Below are 25,007 nucleotides of genomic sequence, written 5' to 3'. Positions count from 1 at the left end.
AATGCCCTTTAACATTATGCTTTATATCTTTAACATGGGTTAGATGGTAGGCTGTCCCTCCGCCATTAAAATTGATATCGCCGCTATTTCTGCTCATCACTCACTTATCTACGGCAGATCAGTTGGCCAGCATGATTTAATTATTACATTTTAAAGAGGCGCTCGCAGGCTAAACCCCTCGCGCCCTCCCTCTTTTTTCCTGAGACCTGTCCATGGTGCTGAAGCCTTCAGGTCTCCGATTTAGCCTTTGCAGTTTGCGAGTCTGAAGTTTTTATCAATGAAAACTCTGACCCTGCTAGCATTGGCCTCCATGAAGAGAGTAGGAGATTTACATGCATTCTCTGTTGACGATTCGTGCCTTTAGTTTGGTCCTGCTGTCTCACTGAAGACCCAGACCAGGCTACGTGCCCAAAGTTCCCACCACTCCCTTCAGAGATAAGGTGGTGAGCTTGCAAGCGTTGCCTTTGGAGCAGGCAAACCCAACCGAGGCTTTGTTGTGCCCCGTACGCGCACTGCGATTCTACGTGGTCCGCACGCAAAGCTTCAGGACCTCAGACCAGCTCTTTGTTTGTTATGGTGGCCAGCAGAAAGGGAAAGCTGTCACTAAGCGTAGGATGTCTCATTGGATAGTTGATACTATCGCCCTGGTTTATAATTTGCAGGGCATTCCTTGCCCCTTAATTTGAGAGCGCACTCCACTCGGAGTGTTGCCTCATCTTGGGCATTAGCTCGTGGTTCCTCGCTAACAGACATCTGTAGAGCTGCTGGTTGGGCGACACCTAATACGTTCATTAGATTCTACAATGTTCGTATCGAGCCTGTATCCTCTCGTGTTCTGTCCTCACCAGGGAGGACACGGAGAGCAGACTCGCAAGTCGGCTTACAGCCTCCGACTGAGGCTCCAAATTGAGTTTCAGTATGGAAGGCTAACAGAGCAAAAATGCGTAATGGTTTGATTTGCTCTCTCCACTGCCTTGACAGCCTTTGTTGCGGAGCATTGGCTGTCAGCCTTTCACTAGTTGTATTCTTACGAACCTACGTGTTTGGCCAGGGCCCCACATTGTGTCCCAACGGGTTCCTTTGTGAGTATTATTCCGTGGGGTTAATCCTACCAGCCCACGTTTCCCTTAGCAGAGCACTGCTTTGCTTACACAGCCACGGCTGTCATTTTTACCTCAACTACGGTTGACTTTCGTCCACCATTAGCCCTTAACGGGGCGGTGGCTTCCGCAGCGTCCCTATACCGCTCAGTTAGGGCGCTTCCCAGTCGCTGGCACTACTGTGGGTTAAAGGAACATCTAGTGCCCGGCCTTCTGCCTTAAAACCTAATTCTCCTATCCTTAAGTGGAACCGGAGGGCTTTATGCAGACACTGGAAGAGGTCAGCCCCTAGTGGCGTTTTAGTAGGGTTTCCCAATTCGTCGGTCACGACGTGACGTCGTAGTGACCGACTGAAAGGGAACGTCTCGGTTACGGATGTAACCCTCGTTCCCTGAAGGAGGGAACGGAGACGTCACGTCCCGTCGCCACAGGTGCTGCCACCTGCTGTTTAGGCCGGTCACCTTCCGGCTTTCTCAGCGAACAGAAGCTGATTTCCCTATTTGCACGTGCGCCTTATATGCGCACCTGGCGGGGCGGCGCCAGCATTATGCAAATATCTCAATGCCAAGTTCATTGGCGTTTTAGTAGTATTCGAAGCAGATTGGTCTCTCTAAGCGACCTTCAGGGAACGAGGGTTACATCCGTAACCGAGACGTTTTCCTTTAGACTAACAACTAGTTTATTCATCACCAATTTACACAAAAAGTACCAGGTGTGCAGCATTTGTACTCAAACCCACACTCCAAACAAGTGGAGAATGAGTACATCTTCCAGAAGAGCTGTTTGTAGTGAGATGTCTTTTTTCCAGCATGTAACACCTGAGGTGAAAAAAAATCACATAACATTATCAATGATGTTCTTGTTATGCATTTTATTTTTTAATGTCAATATTTACTTTCTAGCCATAAGAAGTGTGCCTGATTCTTGAACTTGTCATCACCAACTATGTCCCTGAACCTTGAGCAAGACAATGACAGTGTCGTGTAGGCAGCATCTTCTTCTTGAAGAACAACTATGTTCTTCAACAACGATCCTGATAACTGAAAATTTAGCACAGGCCGTTACATTTTTAAAAAAAAGCACATTTTATAACATTCAACTACCTTGAAGATAAAGCTTGATGGAGGGTCATCATCTTTTAACAGCTCATCCTTAAAGAAAAATATAAGTGTATTAAAATTGTTCTATGATACACATTTTAAATCATCATTGCAATTGATTATGCATACCTTGCTAAAAACAAAGGGCACAACTGGGGTTTGGTCTGCTGAAATGAAGTAAATTAAAATTAGATGACCAATATTATAGTTACATAATTTGAAACCCAGCAAAGTATATGTACTTTGTTTTATATCAAAGTTCTTACTTTCATATGCAATTCAGTTTTTTTCTTCCCGTAGGTTTCAGGGAGTGCAGAGCATTCTTCTTCTTCTTCTGAAAGAGAATTAGAATTAAAACGTGATAAAATTATCCATTAATTTTTTATTTGACAAAAAATATCAGCAAAATATAAAAAGCTGACAATACCAGCTACAACAGCTCATTTTCTCTTTCTCCCATGTCTTGCACAATTTGATTATCATGCAACAAAAACAAACAAAGTAAGAAATAGAACAAGTTCAATATCAAAATTAATTAAATGCAAGGATGCATTACATTGATTACAAATTACAGTAAAGACTTTTGTAAATATAGAAAAAAATCTAGTTAATGGTCCAATTTTAAATTATTCACCAATGAATACAACAACATTTGAATACAAAAACATTTCAAAATCTTGCCAACCCCTAATAGTATTAAGAACAGCTATTAAAGGAGTTTGATAGAGCAAGTAGTGTTTACACCTGCTGATTTTTATCATCACTGAAACACTCTTTTCACTCAAAGTGTCTGCAGAATATATTTTTACTGAAATAGTGTTATGAGCGAGTCACTAAATCATTCCGTTCCATGTCTTCCCAAAACAGTTTACAGACTGAACAAGATTTCTTCACTTCTTTAAGAGTTTCTTAAAACACTACGTTAAAAGTACAGCTAATTTTTTCACACTTACTTAATTTTCAAGCAAGATGGCACACCACCATTTTCCTATGTTCTTCATGTTTAGCTGTGTACATAAAGTAATGAATGAGTACAATTTTCAATTATATTAAAATGCATATAGCTACAAAAATACTTACTTCAGTGAAGTCAAACTTCTGTCCCAGAATAACATACAGTGCATACTATAATATGCAAAGACACACCAAAAAAAGTTAAATGGGTAACAGCAATTGATTACATCTCGATGTTCCTCATTTACAGTACTTACTTGCCATCAAGACAAACACTCCACAGTTATTTGACAGCCTTTGTCCTGCATTGTCCTAGCAATGAAATCAGACACACCATAAATTATTAATTGATGTGATAAACACACAACAACTTGTAAATTAAGAACTTTATACATTATAGCAGAAGCTGTGAGTCATGTGGAACATCAAAAAATATCTTTCACTGATAAGTGAACCTGTCAATGAAAATAAAGACGTCTGCACACTTAGATCCTTAGCAGCAGGTTTTAATAACCAAGCTTTCGGTCAAAAGACCATCTTCAGGGTATACAAACAACAAATGTGGCACATCTCTTAACCATGTTCAGACACATCAAGACAATCAAAAATGATTGCCGCACCTGTGAAAGTCATGTGGGAGAGTTGTAGTTCAGTATTGGGAGTTGTAGTTTTTACTTCTGTAATCAACACCACAATCTCCCCATAGTGAAAAAGACATCAATTCACAAAAGAAATGTAAAGAAAGAAACATACAGAAAAATATAAGAATACATACATACTCAATAAGTACAAGAAAACTGCACAAACATCAGTAACACACTTCATAAATTGCAGTATTCAAGACTCAAACTGGTTTTATATACAACTTCAACTATAACATAACACTCATATCAAAATCCACATTTAAACCTTTGGGATGTAAAGTGTCCAGCGTATGAATCCAGTACAATTCCCTTTGACATAACACTTTATCAATGTTGCCACCTCTAGGTAATTTAATCTGTTCAATTCCCTGGAAACGTAAAGAAGAAACTGCATGAGCATACTCAGTGAAATGGCAGGCCACAGGGTAATTAGGATCAGCACGTCTAATAGAACTTTTATGTTCACTAATTCTCTGTTTTAAACACCGCGTGGTCTTTCCCACGTATACCATGTCACAAGGGCATTTCAAAATCTAAATAACATTTTTAGTTTTACATGTGATGAAGCCCTTAACTCCATAACTCTTGCCGGATCTAGGGTGTTTAAAATGACAGGTCTTATGTGTATTATTGCACTGAGCACAATTACCACATGGATAGTTCCCATCTCTAAGAGGTGCTAAAAGTGTTTGGGAAGGAACTGATCTCATACATGCTCTAACCAGCTTGTTACGGAGGTTAGGGCCACGTCTAGATACAAATAGAGGTGGATCCTTAAACTTGTCTTGAAGAGAATCATCATCAGCTATAAGGTGCCAGTACTTCATAATAGTGTTTTTAATGATAAAAGATCTAGGGGTATAAGTTGTAATGCAAGACACAGAGAATTTTTTTTCTTTTTTAACACTCTTCTTTAGAAGTTGTGAACGTGGTGTAAGGAGGGCAATATTATAAGCCTCATCAATACTCTTAGTAGAATATCCCCTATCTAAGAATCTTTGTTTCATATCTATAGCATTTTCTTCAAACTCTTCAATCGAATGACAAATCCGTCTCAATCTATAGAATTGGCTCTTAGGTAAACCATTTTTTAGGTTGTAAGGGTGTGAGCTACTAGCCAAAAGAAATGAATTTCGGTCAGTCTCTTTTCGATAAAGAGTTGTAGTCAATCTCCCATTTTCCAGTTTAATCCACATGTCTAAAAAATGTACACGTTTGGAGTCAAATTCCATAGTAAATTTAAGATCTGGACTCATCCCATTCAGGTAAGAGGTAAATTCGTTCAACTCATCATGAGACCCTTTAAAAACACATAGGACATCATCTAAATATCTGAAGTATCTGATGCTTTTACTGAAAAATGGGTTTCTATCCTCATTAAAAATGAACTGTTGTTCAAACAATCCAACATACAGGTTAGCATAGCTGGGTGCAAAAGTACTCCCCATACTAGTACCTTTAATTTGGAGATAATATTCTCCCTGATGGAAGGCAAAGAAATTTAATCTGAGGATTAGCGCAGCCAAATCACAGATAAAAGTGTTAGGAGGATTTGTGTCCTCTAAACGATACTGTAAATAATACTCAAGAGCTGTAATACCTCGTTCATGAGAAATATTGGTGTACAGGCTTTCGACATCAAACGTAGCTAGGATAGTATTAGAAGGGAGATCCCGGAGTTCAGAGATTTTGTTTATCACATCAGTGGAATCTTGTACATAAGCAGGTAAATCCTTCACAAAAGGTTTAATGAAATAATCCACAAAGTTTGATAATGGCTCCAGCAATGACTCATTACTCGCCACTATGGGTCTACCCTTAGGTTTGATAAAGCTTTTGTGTATTTTTGGAAGCATATAGAATACTGGAATAACCGGATGTTGTCTATTGAGGTAACTAAATTCCTCTTTGGTTATCCAATTTAATTCTAAAGCCTGGGTCGTCAGTTCCCCAATTATTTTTTGAAAATCAACAGTGGGATCACCCTTAAGCTTCCTATAAAATGTTTCGTCATTCAGTTGACGATATGCTTCTGTAACATAATCAGTTGTATTGAGGATTACAATAGCTCCTCCCTTATCTGCAGGTTTAATAATAATATCAGTATCTTTAGCCAGTTCCTGAATGGCATTTCTTTCATCCTGACATAAATTTAACTGATGGGAGTAAGGCATTGTCTGTAACTTCTCAAAGATCTCTTTTTCAACAACTCTACAAAATGTATCGATAGAGGGATGGTTAACATGGGGTACAAAAGTACTTTTAGGTTTAAAATTAGGTTCAGTTAGACTCTGATTTTCATTCATAGACCCAAACATATGTCTCAATTTTATCCTTCTAAAGAAAAGGAACAGATCAGTCTTAATCTCAAAACAGTTTGTATGGCTTGTTGGAACAAAACTTAGTCCCTTGCTTAGGGCCGCAAAATGTTGAGGAGTAAGTACCTTGTCAGAGAGGTTCACGACCGGACTCTGGCCTGTTGGCGTGTCACTGGTCCCATCTCCGATCCGTTTCTTTTGTCCTCTCCTCGTCTTCCTTGGTTTCCTATTTTGTTTTTCCGTGATTTTCTCCCCTTGCTCCAAGGATCGTTTTTTGAAAACTGACGTGTTTGGGAGCGATGAATGCTACGGGAGGAATCGGAGTCACTAGGGAAGTCACTATCCGATGTAAAGCCAAACTGTTGTCTATGATGTCCCCTCGCTGAATCTCGTGGGGTCTCTTCTTCAGCAAACCATTTATACACCTTGCCCGTCTGGTAATCGTGGGCGTCCCTCCTGTATTTCTTCAGTTTAATGGTCAAAAGATTGTCTTCAAATTCTTTCAATGTGTGTTTGATAGAGTCACAGATATGAGTGAAATCCACATCCAATTTTTCTTTCATCAGTGTTTCTTGTTTTACAATGTCTTTTTCAATGTCCTCTTTCTGTCTAGTAACCTCTTCAATAATTAAAAGCATTAAATCCATGGAGCATTTATTCAGAATCTCGCACCATTTTTTATTGAAATCTTCATTATCTTTACCGATTGTAGGCGCTTTTTGGATACGTAGACCCTGTGGAATACGTTTGCTTCTCCAGTATTCACTCAGCGTACTTCCATGAAGTTTCATCCGAATCTCCTTCTTCTTAAAGTATATCAGTTTCATTTTCATATCTTCTACTGAGAGAGAGAGAGTGCCTGTTGGGCTGGCGGTGGGAAATGTTAGCTTAGCGTAGCGTAGCAGAGGTTCTACCAGGAAACTTGAAAGTTACGTCATTCATTTCACAAGGCGCAATCAATCACCCTGAGAGTATATAAGGCTTGTACTCATCTGTCTTTGCGTTCGCAGATACTGATGCCAGCATTTACACGCTCGATGTTCAGTGCATATGTACACTAAAGCGTTGTTACCTGTAACACGCCGATTCAAATGATGAGTGATTTTATCGGGCATTCGAACTGTTTTCCTGGGATTTTCTCATCTCGTTTCGTTTCACCTGCACCATCGCGAGGAGCTCTCACAGAAGGTTAAAGACTAAAAAGGGAAGTCTTCAAGCTTCCTTAAAAGTGTGTAACCCTGCAGTACACAGGGAAGGATACCACAGGCCGTTTCTTTTATGAACAGTGCAAGAACATCTGGATGATCTGTAAAGTGTAACCATAATATTAATTGACTGTCGCACACTCTGAACGCCCGCAGCAGATGTCAGTAATCATCATTGATTGGCGAAGCGCTGCACCTGCACGCTGGCAGTCGCCGTGGCGGCTTTGGAAGAATGCTGAAGGTTGATATCTCCCTCATCACAGGATCTTTGTCTTTCATCTACAATACCAAATGCTCCGCTTATTATTGGTTTTAAACCGTACGGAATGTTTTGTGAAGCAAAGACATGGAATCGACTTGGATGAAGAGACTATTGCTCGCGAAAATTTCACACATTAAATACCGCGTGTATGCAATGCATGACATGCTGCAAACAGGCAAATGACGCGGTCTAATGTTCGCGTGTTTCATTGGAATAAGGAATGCGCAAAGTATACGAGCTTCATCTGAACTGCCCCTTTCAGTGTTTCCCTAACACATCAATAATATAAGGTACTATTTATTCATGTAACAGGTTCTTGCAACGTCCTATACCTGCTACGGTACTACAATGCAAGTTGCTTAATGCCTAACAGTATTCATGCAAACTGTTCATATCAAATGCAAATATTCACGTTAGATCTTCACTCACCTGACCCTAATTACAGACTTTAAGGATACGGGGATACGCTATTTTACGAACTTTAAATCTTATGGTAGGATACACCATTAATATATCATTGGAGAATAAATCCTGGTCATACAGCGTAAAGTTTTCAAGCACACATTTTGTTGCTGAGCAAATCGTAAGTGTGTGTGTGGTCGAATGGCAACAGTAATGCATATTGTCAATTTTATTGAGCACGGGGTTCAGCATAAATGTTTCCATCTAAAGCTTTGTGCTTTAAGATCTTCAGTTATTTATGCATATGTATAAAGTACGAGAATGCATCAACTTTTAACTGTACTTTTCCAATGAGACTTTATTCCAGATCTCAGTCAACTTCTTATCCGAGCTCGGTTGCGTTGAACATCCCATCTATTTATTTGGATTATCTTCTCCTAAGGTAAGCTCTCTTATTCATTATGCTGGATTGGCTGATAGTGCACAGTACATGCTTTTACAACCGAAAGATAGCAATGACTATGTCTTACAGCGCAATATGGAGACGGAGCTGATGTTGTGTGGTGTATTTAATACAATTAAAACGTGCATTGGTGTTATTCCTGAGGGCTTGCCGTTGTTTTGATCGGTGTGCATTCTGTGGATGTCTCAACAAAGTTGAGCCTGTAAACCCTCATGTTGAGTTTGTTTGTATGCAGTAGACCTCACCTAAAGTTGAAAAATGCGCGCCTTGCCTCTTCAAGAATACAACAGGATGCATCAGTTTAAACCATTAAGTGCATTGTGCTTTATTTGCGACGCAGGAACACAGAATATGCGTATGGGTAGGCTACAGCGGATGTCTGGATACTGGTTTGAAGATGTAATGTGACTGCTAGCTTTAAATCACATCATGTAATTCCTATTTAAAGTGCTGTTGAGCGTTGGCAACATATGTTTCGCCCGAAATGGTGGTGCCACCAGCTATACAGAATACAAACACAATTCCTTCTTGTTTTAGCATGGAACCCAATGGAAATAATGTCTAAATATTTCTTCGAGTGGTGTTATGTTCGAATATAGTGGTGTTCGATTATCTTATGTGTTTCAACTCTTTAATTCTAATCGTCATATGCTGTTTTAATGAATTCCAACATGACTGGAGAATTGGAATGCATCTGAAATAACTTGTTTCTAATTTAATTCAATGTTTTGTTTAAAGCCTGGAATATACCACAGGATTTTTTTTTACTCTGACAAGATTATAGCAGCAAACGCATTGTGCGGTGATCATGCTGAATTTCTGACACTGTCAGAAAGCTGTTGTAGGCTATCTTGGACGCAAGACCAGGAAAACGTACGTCTTTGAACTTTTCCCACCGTACGATACTGTACCACCGACGAAGAGCCACGATCATGGAAATCGCGATGATTGTTTCACGATGGAAATCTTTCGTTTGGGAAGGCCAAAAATCATGCAGTTGTGATTCTAAATGATAACTTTACAAGGAACTTTGTCTGGAATTAGAAGCGTACAATCTACTTACTTTGCATCCTTAAGAAAATAGCGAAACATGCATCAACTTTCCATATAACCACATTACACCAGCTGCTAGGATTTAAAACATTATAACAGCGCGGCTGCATACATGAGGCAAGCTATTTTAAAACTATATACATGTTTTTACTCAGACTACGGACATGCAGTTCTATAAGTGCTTTATTTTCAGTGCCTGCATTACCATCAGGCCTCCTTATCGACTTCCAGGAACTCTTATTACAAACGGCTGCAAGGATTTGAACATGCATAATTGCTACATGTACAAGAAATGAGCTTTCGTTAGTATTTGGCATGCACACTTGCCGCGTGCACTCAGTTTGTCACGTTTCACGTACGCGTCGTGTATGGTGCGGACTTCGATCGTTTATGGAACGCCAGTGTGGCAGAGGATCTTCATTCAACAAATAATTCAGAACTTCTTAAGTGCATATCATGTAAGACTATTAGCACAAAAATGTCATGTTTAATCATGCTATTATGGTTAGTCAAAGTTTAAGCTGTAAACTTTCATCTAGAAGGCTATTACTTTCGGTACGTCCATCTATCAACTGCACAACCCTACTGATACCGCGCCTCAGTTTTTGGGGGTTTTAATTTACATCGTAAACAGAGAATTTTATAATCATCTGTGAGTCATGGCGAAGCAGGCAAGACAAGGCAACGGATCCAAATGCAATGGCTTAATTCTTAAAAACCCAAAGTGCACAAAGCAGAACCAGAATGAAGACCAGAATACAGGACTAAAAAGTAATGACGGCAAGCTATACTTGACAAAGGACAACTGAAACACAAGGACTATATATTCATGTGGGTAAACAAGATATCAAGACACACCTGGGAAAACAATCTAGAACAAGGACCAACGAACTACAAGAACTACAGACATGGATGACTTACAGAACTTCAAATAAAGAGTACAAGACTGGGGAAACCCAAGACATGACAGTGACACCGTGCAATCTTTAGCATCAGTCAGATTTGTTTGTAACCATCTAATCTTCTCCCTACTTTTATAATGACAATATAAAAGCATGTATACATCAATTGTGTCTCTTCATCAGGAGCCGAGCTCCTTATTTCACTGTGTGCAGGAAACCACTATGACGGTCAATTCAATATCGGCAAGCAGTAATCAAGGTATATTTAGGGAGCAACCTAGTGGTGGTGGTGTATTTAACCATGCTAAATCATGGCCTTTGCCATTAACATCATTTCTCACTCTGGCATAACGTTGCCTTCTGCGGCCTACGCGGCCCCTCTGCTATCAAGCCTAACGTGGCAGCCTTCTACGGATATCCTCTACTGCTGATATTACGTTCGACATTTATGGACATGTTAATGGTATGTACCTTTTGTCAATACTGGTGGTGGTGAATCTTATTGCAAGCTAACCTGTTGGCTTTTCCTACTGGGCATATCGTTGCCTTCTACGGCCTATGCGGCCTATCTAACCCTGGCATATCTTTGCCCTTCATGGCCTACACAGCCTCTCTCAACACGGCATATCGTTGCCTTCTATGGCCATGCGGCCTTTCTCACTCGGCATATCGTTGCCTTCTATGGCCTACGCGGCCTATCTCTATCTGGCATATCGTTGCCTTCTATGGCCTTTGCGGCCTATCTCTATCTGGCATACCGTTGCCTTCTATGGCCTACGCGGCCTATTTCTCTGGCATAACGTTGCCTTCCAAAGGCCTACGCGGCCTTTTCTCACTAGGCATATCGTTGCTTTCTATGGCCTACGCGGCCTATCTCTGTCTGGCATATCGTTGCCTTCTAAAGCCTACGCGGCTTTTTCCCACTAGGCATATTGTTGCCTTCTACGGCCTACGCGGCCTACTTCTCCAGCCTCTCTCCAGCCTATCTCAATCTGGCATATTGTTGCCTTCTATGGCCTACGCGGCCTATTTCTCTGGCATATCGTTGCCTTTCAAAGGCCCAAGCGGCTTTTTCTCACTAGGCATATCGTTGTTTTCTATGGCCTACGCGGCCTATCTCTGTCTGGCATATCGTTGCCTTCTAAAGCCTATGCGGCTTTTTCCAACTAGGCATATCGTTGCCTTCTACGGCCTACGCGGCCTATCTTTCAGCCTATCTCTCCAGCCTATCTCTCTCTGGCATATTGCTGCCTTCTATGGCCTAAGCAGCAATCCCATGGCCTCTTACGGCATACGTCAATGTCAGTAGATAACAATTTCTCTTATCTGTTTCAGGAGCCTCAAAGAAACACTGGTGGGTACCGATCATCGTGATCAATTTTTGGGGATTAGATTCTGGCCTGTCTTCATCTTCAGACAGGAACCGCAAGAATCCGTGACCCCCGGATTTGAACTATGGTCGGGGCCTACGCCAAAGAATTATACTGTGTTACATTCCAACCTTGGTTGCTAACTACTGTTAAATAAACGCATATCAATTCTTAACCTATCTTCGAGTCTTTCTGGTAGAAATGTTAGCTTAGCGTAGCGTAGCAGAGGTTCTACCAGGAAACTTGAAAGTTACGTCATTCATTTCACAAGGCGCAATCAATCACCCTGAGAGTATATAAGGCTTGTACTCATCTGTCTTTGCGTTCGCAGATACTGATGCCAGCATTTACAACCCACCCTCCCTACCACCATCACCAGGTCGGTTCCGTCCATACTTGAGGGGGATTAGATTCTGGCCTGTCTTCATCTTCAGACAGGAACCGGAAGAATCTGTGACCCCCGGATTTGAACTATGGTCGGGGCCTACGCCAAAGAATTATACTGTGTTACATTCCAACCTTGGTTGCTAACTACTGTTAAATAAACGCATATCAATTCTTAACCTATCTTCGAGTCTTTCTGGTAGAAACAAAATTCTCTCTGCATCTAATGTGGAGTACGCAAAGTTGTCCTAGCAATGAAATCAGACACACCATAAATTATTAATTGATGTGATAAACACACAACAACTTGTAAATTAAGAACTTTATACATTATAGCAGAAGCTGTGAGTCATGTGGAACATCAAAAAATATCTTTCACTGATAAGTGAACCTAAAACACAATAACATGCGTTTCACATTTATTTCACTGATTGTTATGAGTAATACATTTTATAAAATAATTATGATATTAAAAAAAACAAATGTTTCAATTACATTACATTACATTACATTACATTATGGATTACGCAGAAAAAGGCATTAACTACAATGAAAACTTTTAAAAATGAAAAGTTTTAAAATAATTGCATGCATTGTACAATTAAATTAGGAGTTGTAATGTTATTTTAATATCAAATCCATTTACAAAACGTTTAAGACATTTACAATTTGAAAATCAATGCAGTCCTAAAACGTACAAAAATTACACAGCCACAATACCTTATAATTATGGTCTTCAGAATCCATAATCTGGAGAGCAAATTGGAGAAATGGAATGCAGAAAAGATTTTGTCATCCACGTTACAGATTTTGTAATTTGTGTGCTAATAAAAAACTACAGAAATGTATCTGGATGCACTTTACCCTTATTTTTTTAATACATCAAGACTAAAAACAGCGTACAAACGGCATTATAAAATGGTCTTCTTCATAATGCTTCATAATTCATAGAACTTATAATGCTTTTTTACAAAACTAAAAACTGTACAGCAAGCTTACCCCTTCATTTCAACGACACGCTGACATGTGAAAGCGGTTTTCTTCTTTGTTTTCTGATCGATCGCTACAAAACTTACGCATTAGCGCCGCCAACTGAGGAGCATAAACCAATAGCTGCTACAGGTGATATAAATAAACCAATCAAAATCCTCTGGAAGTTTGTACAGCCCACTTGCGGGTAAAGCTCCACCCACTTGCTGCTTACCCACCCATTTGCAGCGGGCTCCGACCTCCGTTTATACCCATCTCGAAAACGTGGTTTATTTTAAAACCAAACAAGCTGTATAATACATTTACCTGTAGATGGCGCTTTATGCATGTGAGGTTAGCTGAGGCGGACAGCAACATCAGTTAACTGATAAATACAACAGACAGTCTAGCTGCTAAACTAGAATTACTAAAACTATAACTGAAACTAAATAAAATAAAAACTAAATGTGTTTGCAAAATAAAAACTAAAATAAAACTAACCATTCATGAAACGCAAAATTGAAAATGATATTAAAATTTAAATTTTAATATCATTTTTTGCGTTAAATTTAAGTTTATTTTTTAGTTTAAGCAAAACTATAATAACCTATCATAAATTATTAGGTAACATCTTGAACACTACTTTAACTATGCAATCCATGCTGTTGTTTACATCCGTGTAACTGACCAGACAGTGATGTAGGTGAACACCCTTCCTCACATGAACACAATGTTAACATTAATATCGTCAAGAGTCAGAGACAGCGCAAAACATTCAATAAAGACCGCTGAAATTATTATAAAAAAACATCAAATATATCAAATAATAAATCGGTCCTTTAGTGGAAAGCGTCTCATGATGACACCTGAACTTACAATCTGTCTGGATTCACCTCCTCTAAATCCTCCAGCTTTAACATGAACTACACACGAGACAATACCTGAATCTGCTTTTATAAACATTATATTAATCCGTTTGATGATCGGTATGTTAGGAATTCATCCTACATGTTTAAAATGGCGGAAGATACTTTTACTTTCACTTTAAGCCTGTGACGTCACCGACAAGACGACCAATCGCGTGATGTTTTTCTCCCTCTGCTGGTAGTAAACGAGCATTACAGCGTTATATTATACAAACATTATTACAACTAATTTAACAGATTTAACTTATAAACGAGGAGAAATCATTAATGTATTGCTTTAACATTTGTGTGTTTACTTTCACTCATGAAACAACATCAACATCAACAATGATTAAACTGAAATCTACATTTCTCCTCTTTTCTTCCACTAAAGGAGTAAAGTCATATGGGTTTGATGTAATGTAAGTGATTTTTCATTATTTTTGTGTTAAGTTTATTTTATTTTAGATAATTGTGTCTTTTCAGACATGATTTATTCTCACTCTCAAGATTATAAAAACAGAGGAGAAATGAACTACAGATGAATTAATGTAGATTTTAGAGAAATGTAATAAAATGTAAAAAAAAAAACATTTAAAAACACTTTGATCAGATAAACATTTAAACCTGAAATCAGAAGTCAATCATTAAACCTTGAAAACAACAACAAACAATCAAATGCACACAAATATTAACTCATACTTAGAGTTTCCTCTCAATGTTAATGTGTGAGGTTTTCTCCTTCATGAAAGAGCACAAACTGCGGAAGCAGAGAGAGGCCATTAGTCACTATTATTATTTTTGCTTGTTTGTTTTCTCTTCATCACAACTTAATTTTCTTGTGATCTCGAGATAACAAGTTGATAAAAACCTACTCATTACTCAGAACATCTTTGCTGTTTGGAAGGTGACAAAAGCGAAATCAGCATGGATAAACAAGTTCGTTACTATTTTGATCAGGGACTCACTTAAGCTGAAATTGCTTTGTGTCTGTCTGTGATTGACAATTTTCACATAAGTTTTCGACATTTGAGAAGGAGGCTGTCAAGTTTACAAATGTATCGTCAAAGACAATATAGCGACCGTGAACGTGTTGTCAGGTTCATTGCCAGGAAACTTGAGGGTTCGGGACGTTTGCATGTTTACAGAATGATGTTTGAAAGATGTCGTTTAAATGGTTTACGGTTGACCAGAGAAATGGTGAGAGATATACAGTTAAGTCTGAATCCATTTAGTGTGGAGGAAAGAAGACGTAGAAGGTTGAGGAGGTGACATTACTGAGTGCCCGGTGTAGCAGCCGATCCCGTTCCCCTCGGAATTTGTGCTCCCCCTTCCAGTCGATAAAGCGTTTCTGCCGACAGCGCAGGCGCAGGTACCTAAATATCTGCGTGTTTTTTTTTTTGTTTTGAATTTTTTAGTATGGTATAGCATATTTACAGAGTTTCTACAACCTAATACAGCTTAAAACAATTAAAAGTATAAAATAAATATTCAGAAAAAACAGCTGGGTGTACAAAAAGCGACAAGGGGAACAGACATTCCGAGGGGAACAGGATCGGCTGCTACACCGGCCCTAACTATCTGTGAATTCATATGACAAGATACCAAAGAGCCACGAGCATTACATTTTGACTGAGAACAGGTAAGAGGACGACACGACGCTAATCACTAAAATAATAGCATAAGTCTTGCATTTTGTACAGATATATATATGCATGTTATAATACATTTATGTTGTTTATAAGGTTTAATATTATGTAGAGTGCCTCATATAGAAACTTTGTGTTTATTAACCCTTTAGGTTCACTTCATCACTTCAGGTTTCTGCTAAAAACATTTAACTCATTAATAATCTAGTATGTGTTCTTTGTTCTGTCATAGTTTCTTCAAAATTCTTAAAAAAAAAAGTTTTATTTGAGTGTTTTTAATCAAAATATTTTCATTTTCACCATGACGTATATGCCCCGCCCCCAGTTAATCGAGTACTCGTTTTTCAGATCTATGGATTAATCGATATGAAAAAATGACAAAGATGCACATCACTAATAAATGTATGTTTAGGTTATCAGACTCTTCTAACAGTATTATTTTAACATTAATGAATCTGGCACAGAGTTCAGTCAGGTTTTTCAAAGATGTGGAATCATTGGTGTTTTAGTTTATATGTATATAAGTGACTGTGGAGTTATGTCTTTGTGTGTGTATTTGTTGTTGCTGTGTTTGGACAGAGAGAGTGTCCTTAATAAAGTGTATTATTATTATTATTATTATTACACAATATACACACACTCATTATACACTTAACATACTGAAATACAACATCAGTAATACATTTTATAAATGGGGCCAAGGCTTCGTTAGGGGTCCATATCCCATGAAAGAAAACGATGTGTAATTATTAAAAAATCTATAATTGAATCTATGAATCTATAATTGCTGATTACTTCACATTACTCCACATTAGATAAATATTCCTCTTGCCCTGCATGCATTATACAGTATATAATTTAATTAACTTTAATGACTTCAACATGTACTGTTTATTAGGCTTTAAGACCAAATGCAAAACATTTTTTACATTCAGATAAGACATAAGCAGTTGTTTACTATGATAATCACTCAGTGATGTCATTCTTCAGTGCTGTTATTATTTTTACTTACAGACGCTGATCATTCTGAAAGATCACAAAATCTGTTTTAACAACAATAAAGTAACTTTTATTGTGACTTCAGATTTTATATTTATGTATAAGCAGAAGAATCTCATTCCTGTAATGATCACTGAAGACCAACAGGGTCATGATTGGTTTATCAATTCTGACATCATTAAACAAAGAGGACTTTTCTGAGCACTCGGTTCTTGTGTTATAAAATGTAATGTGTCTTCAAAAGTTAAATCAAGAGGAAGATGGTCTAGTTGTGCATTATTAGATGTGTTTGTGTGAACATGAAGGATGTTTCTGCAGAAGATCTTCTAGTAAATCACTTTACACTTCTGTTGAATTTAATCTGACAAACGCCCTGCAGTTCTCTCATTCACCCATAGAGGCGCAAAAACCCATTTGAGAAAGCAAACAACAAATGTTTGACAGCCTGATGAAAGATTAAATCAGAATTAATGTCACTGTAACATCAGCTGTAATATTACATCACTATCAAAATATGATTATCACATAATAAATAATCCAAAGCCACACACACTGTATGATCAGTCTCTGTACATTATGTTGACTGACGTCTCTCTTCATCATTTACTCCATTAGCAGAAGATCAGATTGACATCTAAAATCTGTTCAAACAAAAAAAACTGTTCTCAGATCTGTTCATAAGATTCATCTCAGATCAAAGCACAAAGATCCAAACACTGAGATATGACACACAACAGGATACAGTAGATTCAAAATAAACTTTTATTATCTCAACAAATACAAAAGACAAATACAACAGAGTACAAAAAAGATAAAACAGCAGATTGAACTCATGATCTTGTTGATGTTTTCATTATGGAGACATTTCAATCATTCTGGAAGGAGTCTGATGAGTTGAATCAGGTGTTTTAAAACATTATGAAGGGAGGACACTGATCTACTAATAATATCATCAAAATATTCAAACAATCTCTGTGTGTGAGGGAGTAAAATCAATATTAGATGTCTGTGATGTCCTCACTGAATGAAACACAGACCTGATTCAGTCCTGAAAATCACTGCATGAGATCAGAAACACCTCCAGAAATCACTGTCTGTTAACACAATTCACTTTATCATCCACAAATGCTGCTTAAAGCTTTATCATGGAAAGAAGAAGCCCAATGAAAACAAGATCCAGAAATGCTCTTCTCTGAGACAAATCTGATTTCAATGTTTTCAAACTGATCACATAATCATCAAAAAGTCCTGCAGTCAGATCCTGAGGAACACAAAAGGAAAGACGTCCAATATTTGGATTTAGAGATAAATGAGCTGCGAGTCTTCAATGTTATGCTGAACTTGAACACATTTCAGTTTAAGATGAAGTTAAAAACCCCAACAGTGTTGAAGAAGAGGAATCTTGTCAGTATTTACTTCAGTTTATGATCCTATGAGATTTCTTGCTCCTCTTACACTGACTGATAAATCGCTCTTATAGGAAATGTGTAGACAGAAGCTGAGTTAAGATGAAGATTTACCTCCAACACTTCAAAGTCAGATTTGAATAAAGTCACAGATCAGATCCTGTACTGAATAATCAACTCATACGGTTAAGAGGAAGTGATGTCACTATTGTGTCTTCTTATTCACCATCAAATCATACTGAAGATCAAACATCTTTACATGTTTACAGTCTCTGCGCATGGGTCCTGAATAATAATGAAAGAGAAAGTCAATCAGATATGAGATCATCATCAGTGTCAGATGAAGAGATAGAAAAACAAACTATTAGTGCTGTCAGTCAGTGATAGAAATGAAATCTTCAACATAATAAACATGACAACAATCTGTTTATCACATACACATGAGCTACAACAATACAAAAACACATTTCATCTATTTCCTCTGAATATTTGATGTCAATGTAAGAGATGAATGTATTGATATGTATGTAGTATAATATAATGACACACTGACAGTTTTATGAGTTCACACACAAACAGTAAGAAAATGAAGGTGATGCTTTATTTTAAAAGTCCTGGAGGTTGACAGTCGTGTAAATAAAGAGAAACAGCATCAATGTCAAAGCTCGACAGAGAGTTGTGTGAAGTGTCCATCAGATTTTAAGAGTTGACTTTCTCTTCTTTTTTCTAATCTTCATCTCTATCATTTATTATCTGTACTTTGTGTTTATCTGTTGTGTATATATTGTGTTTGTGTTGTTATTTCTGTGTGTATTCTGATGATTTGATAAATAATGCTTAAAACATGAAATAAAAACCAAGTTGTTATAAAAAGAGTTTAAGATGAACATCTAGTCAAGTGTGCATAACTATAGAGGTGTCGGCCTATCAAACAAACCCCATTAACAAACATCATATATAATGTGTAAGAAGAGTAAGATCACAGTATTAAATCCTGGGGCCCGTACCATGAAAATGGTTAAACAAACTCAGGGTTACAGGATTAGTTTCAGGTTGACAAAACCAAGCCAATGTTCAGGCCTTGTTGGTACAAACTATTTTCATGGTACCCAAAACCCAGGATTTGCACAAACTAATCCTAAACAAAGCTGGCTAACCAACTAAACCGGCTTCATGGTATAGGCCCCTGGAGTGAACAAACTCAACATCACAGTTAGTAAACAGACTCAGACATTGGATTGAATTCTTATTGTGTTGATCTGACAAAGCATCAAGTGTTGTTCATGTACACTTCATATTTTCTGTTTGTTGGGTTTAAAGGATACACAGCCTATAACAGCAGCAGATCAATTTACTTTTATTTCTAATATTTATATTCTAGGATTTAAATTACACTGCATGAGTTTACTTTAAACATTTATTTAAATGAGCTCTACTCACCATACTGTCTGTAGTTTATAATGTGGATCATCTTTTAGATCAGAGATCAGCTTCACTCCTGAATCTGTAAGATTATTTCCAGACAGATTCAGTTCTCTCAGGTGTGATGGGTTTGATCTCAGAGCTGAAGTCAGAGCAACACAACCTTCATCTGTGATATCACAATAACACAACCTGTAGAGAACAGAGACTTTATGTGAAGGGTGAAAAGTTTTTTTCACAAATCTCTAACCTCCATCTCTTCATGTAATGTTCCTCTTTCAATCCCTCAGTAACTGACACACTGTGTGTTTAAATGTCAAATAAATCCATCACACAGCCGACTATTAGTGTTAGATGTCCTAAACCACATGAACATTTCTTCATAAATCTGTATTGAGTTCATGACTCACACTTGTAATTCTCATCAGGTATTTGATGTAAAAATCTTCCTCTATTACAGGAGGAATATCAGCTGGAGATAACATAACTCTGATCTTACATTTAAAGATGTTACAGTGTTTAAAGATCAATTTCACTCAATCTATAAAAACATTATTAATGTGTGTGTCAGTGTCAATGATGGATCAATGTTTTTAATCATCTTTATAAAAACAACATGACGAGGAGAAAAACTCTTCATACACAATAATATCAGCAAAGATTTCATCAAAGAAACACCAAACTACATTTTCTGACATACAGGTTTGAACATTTGTACTGTGTGCTTTTGACAACAAAATGTGTTGAAATAGAGGAAGTAAGTGTGGTTAAATGATTTCAATTTAAACCCCCATGACTTGTTAAAGCTGAGATCATCAAGAAAGTTAAATTTGTTTTTGTATGCATGGTAACAGAGAGGAGTTTCTGAATTGCAGATATGAAGAATAAATCATATTAGAGATAAATGATGTGACTTTGTCATGTATCTATCGTATATAAACTCTTGTATTCTTTCTGATGAGGACGATTCGACCGTGATTAAATCATATTCAAAGACACTGACTGGAGTCTGTCAGGTTGAACACATGATCTTATTTCCTCAAGTGTTTGTGTTCATTAGGGGTGGGAATCGTTTGGACCCTCATGAATCGATTCAGAATCGACATATTTAATTAATATGTTAACTGTCATATCGATATGTAACTGTAACTGACATATCATCTAATCATCATCATTATACACAGTGATTTTGGCAGTATTAATGTATTTATTTAATGCAGCGCATCCAGCGCCTCCGTCTGAATATCAAATGATGTGCATATTTTTACAGAAGTATATTCATGTTCTTATCTAGATCTAAACATTTAGCGGCAGGTTTTTGGAAACACTATAAGCACATCAGATGAGTTTGTAAATGAAAGGCGCTGTTTCTTCCTGATGCTCACTGAACAGAGAAAAGGCAGATGAAGATCATCCCAACATGTATTTTGTTTTCTTGCAGTCAAATAGGGCTAGATGTATTTGTTTTTTCTTTCTCTATTGCTCGTGTAAGCTCCGCTGTGGGTGCTCATGCGGTGCGCGCTCTCAAGCTGTCCGTGTGCAGCACCCCTCCAGCAGTTGAGTTCAGCCTTTTGGCATGTTATTATTTTGTAAAATAACTTTTAAGAATCAATTCTTGACATTTGTGAATTGATTCAGAATCGTCCACATCATGATGCATCAAAGAATAATGTTTTTTTCATAGTTTTTCATTTTTTTTCATTTTTCATATAACGGACAAAATGTTGTGTGACTCTTCGGTGTTTGTCTTCTGTGGGGATAAATGTCTTGTGTGTGTTGTCTACACGGTTATGTAACTTAAGTCAGTCAGGTGTGTAGGGGAAATCTAACAACACAACATCATAATTATTCATGAGACTGCTGATGTATCTGTTTACTGATCAGGGCCCAGTTCCCCAAAACGTTCTTATCGCTTAGTAGTTCTTAACCTATTTCTTAACCTCTCTCTTAACTCTATGGCACGATTCCCAAAAGTTTGTACGCTAAGTATATCTTCTGTAAGTCACACTTTCGTAAGGTTGGTCTGGACCATTCATAAGCTCTCTCTTAGCTTTTGTTTGAGCACAAAACACTATCGCCGCCACTGTGCAGCAGTCTTTATAAATCAGCACAGCGCAGTACACGTCAAACTATGGTATGCTGACAATGATTTTATGTTATGGACATTTTAAGACTTATAATAAAATATGTTTGCAATGGATACAGGACTATTTATGCAGTTGACTTTATTTGGTATCAGAACTAATGAATCAAAGACGGCGCCGGTGTTTGTTCCTCATTGAAGTCTGTTCCCTCTATGTTTACAGCGTTTTCATCACATTACATTTATAATTTATTTAGAAAGATTAAAGATTTCAATTGGTTATACTAAAAATCAATAATATCATGTATTCTATTATACAATTTTTTAAATATTTCATATTTGACAGTTTTATGCCTTTAAACATATAGCTCTTTTTTCTGTACTGTTTGTGTTAAAACTGTTATGTTTCCATACATGATAAATATATATTATACATATAATATGATTCATACTGTAAAAATAATTGACTTACAATCAAGAACAGTCAAGATACATTACATAAATGCACACATATACATCTCAGTAGCCATTAAAACTTTCAATGTATATAAAGAATAAACGTATAATGTGATAAAACGCTATAAAAACACTACACTAAAGGGAAACATAGGGAACAGACTTCCACACAACACCGGTATGTCAGGATTCTGCCACGAGAGTCTGTTTTATATTTATGTTTTATTGTGGTGGCAGAGTTCTGACAGTCTCTTGTTTCATGTGGAGGTTCATGCCTTGTTAAGTGTGGCATGGCCTCTGGTGTCCCGTCTCTAGGCCCCGCCCCCTTGTTCTCCCTGTTAATTATTCATTATTAGTTCATCCCTTGCACCTGTGTTGCCCTCGTTTAGTTTCCCTATTTAATCTCCTCTTGTCTCTTGTCTGGCGCTGGTTCATTGTGTTCATTCCTGTCATGTCAAGCTGTGCTCATTGTTCATTCGGTTTAGTTTTTCATCTAGTCTTGTAAATCATGTTATGTCAGTGTATTTCATGTTGTATGTAGTTTTGCCCCCACGTGGGCTTTTGTTTTCTTGTTCTTTGTTATTAAATGTTCAGTGTTCACTCCCCGATATCGTTTGCGTATGGGTTCATTCGTCCATGTCTCCAGTTCCTGACACGGTAACTCCGAAACAATTTGTTTTATTCGGCTACCCTTAAACCTTTTGACATTTTGCCTGACGTCGCTAAATTAAAAAAAAATTGCCTCCCAAGACAACTCATTATGGAGCTGCTGGATCTTCTTAGACCATATTCTCTATCTAACTAAGTTGCTTTTTATTGAAAACATTAATGGTAAGCAATACCGCATTAAACAGAAGTAACTGCAGCTGCTTGCCAATCAATTCTGATTAAGTACCTTACCATTAGTATAAAAGTGTATATCATCATTTTTAAAAGTCGTTAAACCCATGTCAAGAAACGGCACAAGTGGCACAACGGGATAAGGAGGGTGGATGATTAGAGAGGGATACCCGCTTCGTCTATATTACTGACAATTTGACACTTAATTATTAGTCTCTTTTACGGATAACTTAAACTATGTTAAAATAAATGTGACTGGAATAATTTGAGTAATGTTCCATTTGTATATAACGTGTTGTCTTTCTTAACATTGTAATGCACCTTTGCGTGAAGTAGAAAATCGATCCCTGAGCGATCGATCGCAAATAATTCAGCACCTTCACTTGGGACAGCGACTTTGTTACGCTGAACTTAGAGGCAGCGTGTTAAGAAGCTTCCTAAGAGACACCTCGGGGAACACACTTAGGAACATCAACAACTTTGGTAAGATATATCTTTTTGAGTCTTCTTAGCGTGCTAAGAGTTAACGTTATCGGGGAACCGGGCCCATATACTTTACATTTTAGTGTGTTTTTTTCATACAGTTTATGTTTAACTAAACCTCAGTACATGTGTGACTATCAGAGAGATGATCTCACCTCAGTATCTCCAGTTTACAGTCAGGATTCTTCAGTACATCAGAGATCAGCTTCACTCCTGAATCTCTTAGTTTATTATTAGACAGATTCAGATCTCTCAGGTGTGATGGGTTTGATCTCAGAGCTGAAGTCAGAGCAACACAACCTTCATCTGTGATATTACAATTAAACAACCTGTAGAGAACAGAGACACACAGTTTGTTCACACACAGATCAAATCTACAGTGAGTTTAATTTTTTCTCTTCCTGTCATCATTTAGTGTTTATGAACATTTTCATTTTAGTTTCATTTATGTGTGTTTGTTTTACTGAATCACATCAGTGAGATTTACAAGTAAATTAACTTCATCAGTTTATGTTTATATTAACTGTGTGATTTATTTTTTATACAGTAATGAAATCAGATTTCTCTCATCAGACATCACAACATTTTAACTTATGTTTTTATTTCTGAATGATTTTTGTTTTTTACTTTTGTTCATAATTCAATTTTAATGTTTTATGTTTGTGACTTTCAGTAAGAGTTAAAGTGTTGTGATGAATGTTGAATAAAATCAGCTTCAGTTATCAAATACATTACTGAGATTAAATTAAAATAAACTATTTAACATTTAAAGTGGACCATAACTTTGTATAAATGTTGTCTTTGAATTTTGAACAATACTTGTCTGAGGACATCTTAGGGTGTTTTCAGACCTGAGTCTATGTTTCAGAACCTGCTGCTTGTTCTCCTTGGTTCAGTTTGTTTAGTCATATGTGAACATGGTCACAGCAGACACAACTACCAGATGAAGATCAATAAAACACTCCCAAGAGGTTCACAACAAGATTACAATTTTCCCAGGATATGTTGTGCTGTTGGCGGCAGGGGTGCGCTAGCAATTTTGGGCCCTATGAAAGAATATGAGGTCGGGCCCCCACCATACCCATTTCGCAACAAACATACAATCCAACCTACTGTAGTTATTCAAAATCTTTGTCTGCAATTTAATAATACAGAACTATTTATTTTGCTATTGTTTTGACCACAATTAACAGTATTTATAGATACTTACAATGTCTGCAGCTAAGATAATTTCTTGCGCAATGTAAATGTAATTGAAAAATACAGTAAATTAATCAAATAATCAGAGAAAATGCAACATTATTAAACATAGATTAAAGATAATTGTGACCATGCCTGTAAAAACCCAGATGATGTATTTATTTGTGATTTACTGTTTTCCACATAAAATCATCCTACATAATGTAAAGAACATTTTGTGAAAATATGAACTTGATATATTTAATATTGACTGAGTAATGTCATGTCAGCAATTGAAATCATAGCGAAATTAATGCTTGAAATAAAACTGTGATGCTTTTATCTCACAATAAGATTTGAGGCTTTAGTCTGATTTTCAGAGACCGTCTCAGTGACATACTGTGTACTTGAGCTGTTACACACACCAATAACATTATAACATTTAAAAATGGCGAACAA

At 37.3% G+C, this 25,007-nt stretch overlaps 1 protein-coding gene and 2 long non-coding RNA genes across 4 annotated transcripts in view; all 3 read right to left on the bottom strand.

Annotated features, from left to right (window-relative positions):
* Positions 1-14,161, bottom strand: part of LOC129439028 (protein NLRC3) — a 48,942-nt gene extending 34,781 nt beyond the window's left edge. Inside the window, exon 1 of the mRNA XM_073863045.1 lies at positions 14,003-14,161. Within this exon, the coding sequence (XP_073719146.1) occupies positions 14,003-14,046 (44 nt within the window). The 5' untranslated portion in view covers positions 14,047-14,161. The remainder of the gene's footprint in view (positions 1-14,002) is intronic.
* The window catches only part of LOC141361385 (uncharacterized), a 142,338-nt gene that overhangs the window by 61,363 nt on the left and 55,968 nt on the right, over positions 1-25,007 (bottom strand). The gene's annotated exons all lie outside the window — the stretch shown is intronic.
* Positions 2,448-13,128, bottom strand: LOC141361527 (uncharacterized). 2 transcript variants are annotated; one of them, XR_012367660.1, is made up of 6 exons: positions 12,878-13,128; positions 3,412-3,466; positions 3,281-3,325; positions 3,154-3,207; positions 2,628-2,662; positions 2,448-2,534 (listed from the first exon to the last, which is right to left on the bottom strand). It is a non-coding gene; the product is annotated as an uncharacterized lncRNA (long non-coding RNA). The 2 variants fall into 2 exon arrangements; XR_012367659.1 differs by lacking the exon at positions 12,878-13,128 and having other exon boundaries at positions 3,412-3,597.

Source organism: Misgurnus anguillicaudatus, chromosome 24 (assembly GCF_027580225.2).
Source record: "Misgurnus anguillicaudatus chromosome 24, ASM2758022v2, whole genome shotgun sequence".
Lineage (NCBI taxonomy): Eukaryota > Metazoa > Chordata > Actinopteri > Cypriniformes > Cobitidae > Misgurnus > Misgurnus anguillicaudatus.
This window is presented reverse-complemented; position numbering and strand designations above follow the sequence as displayed.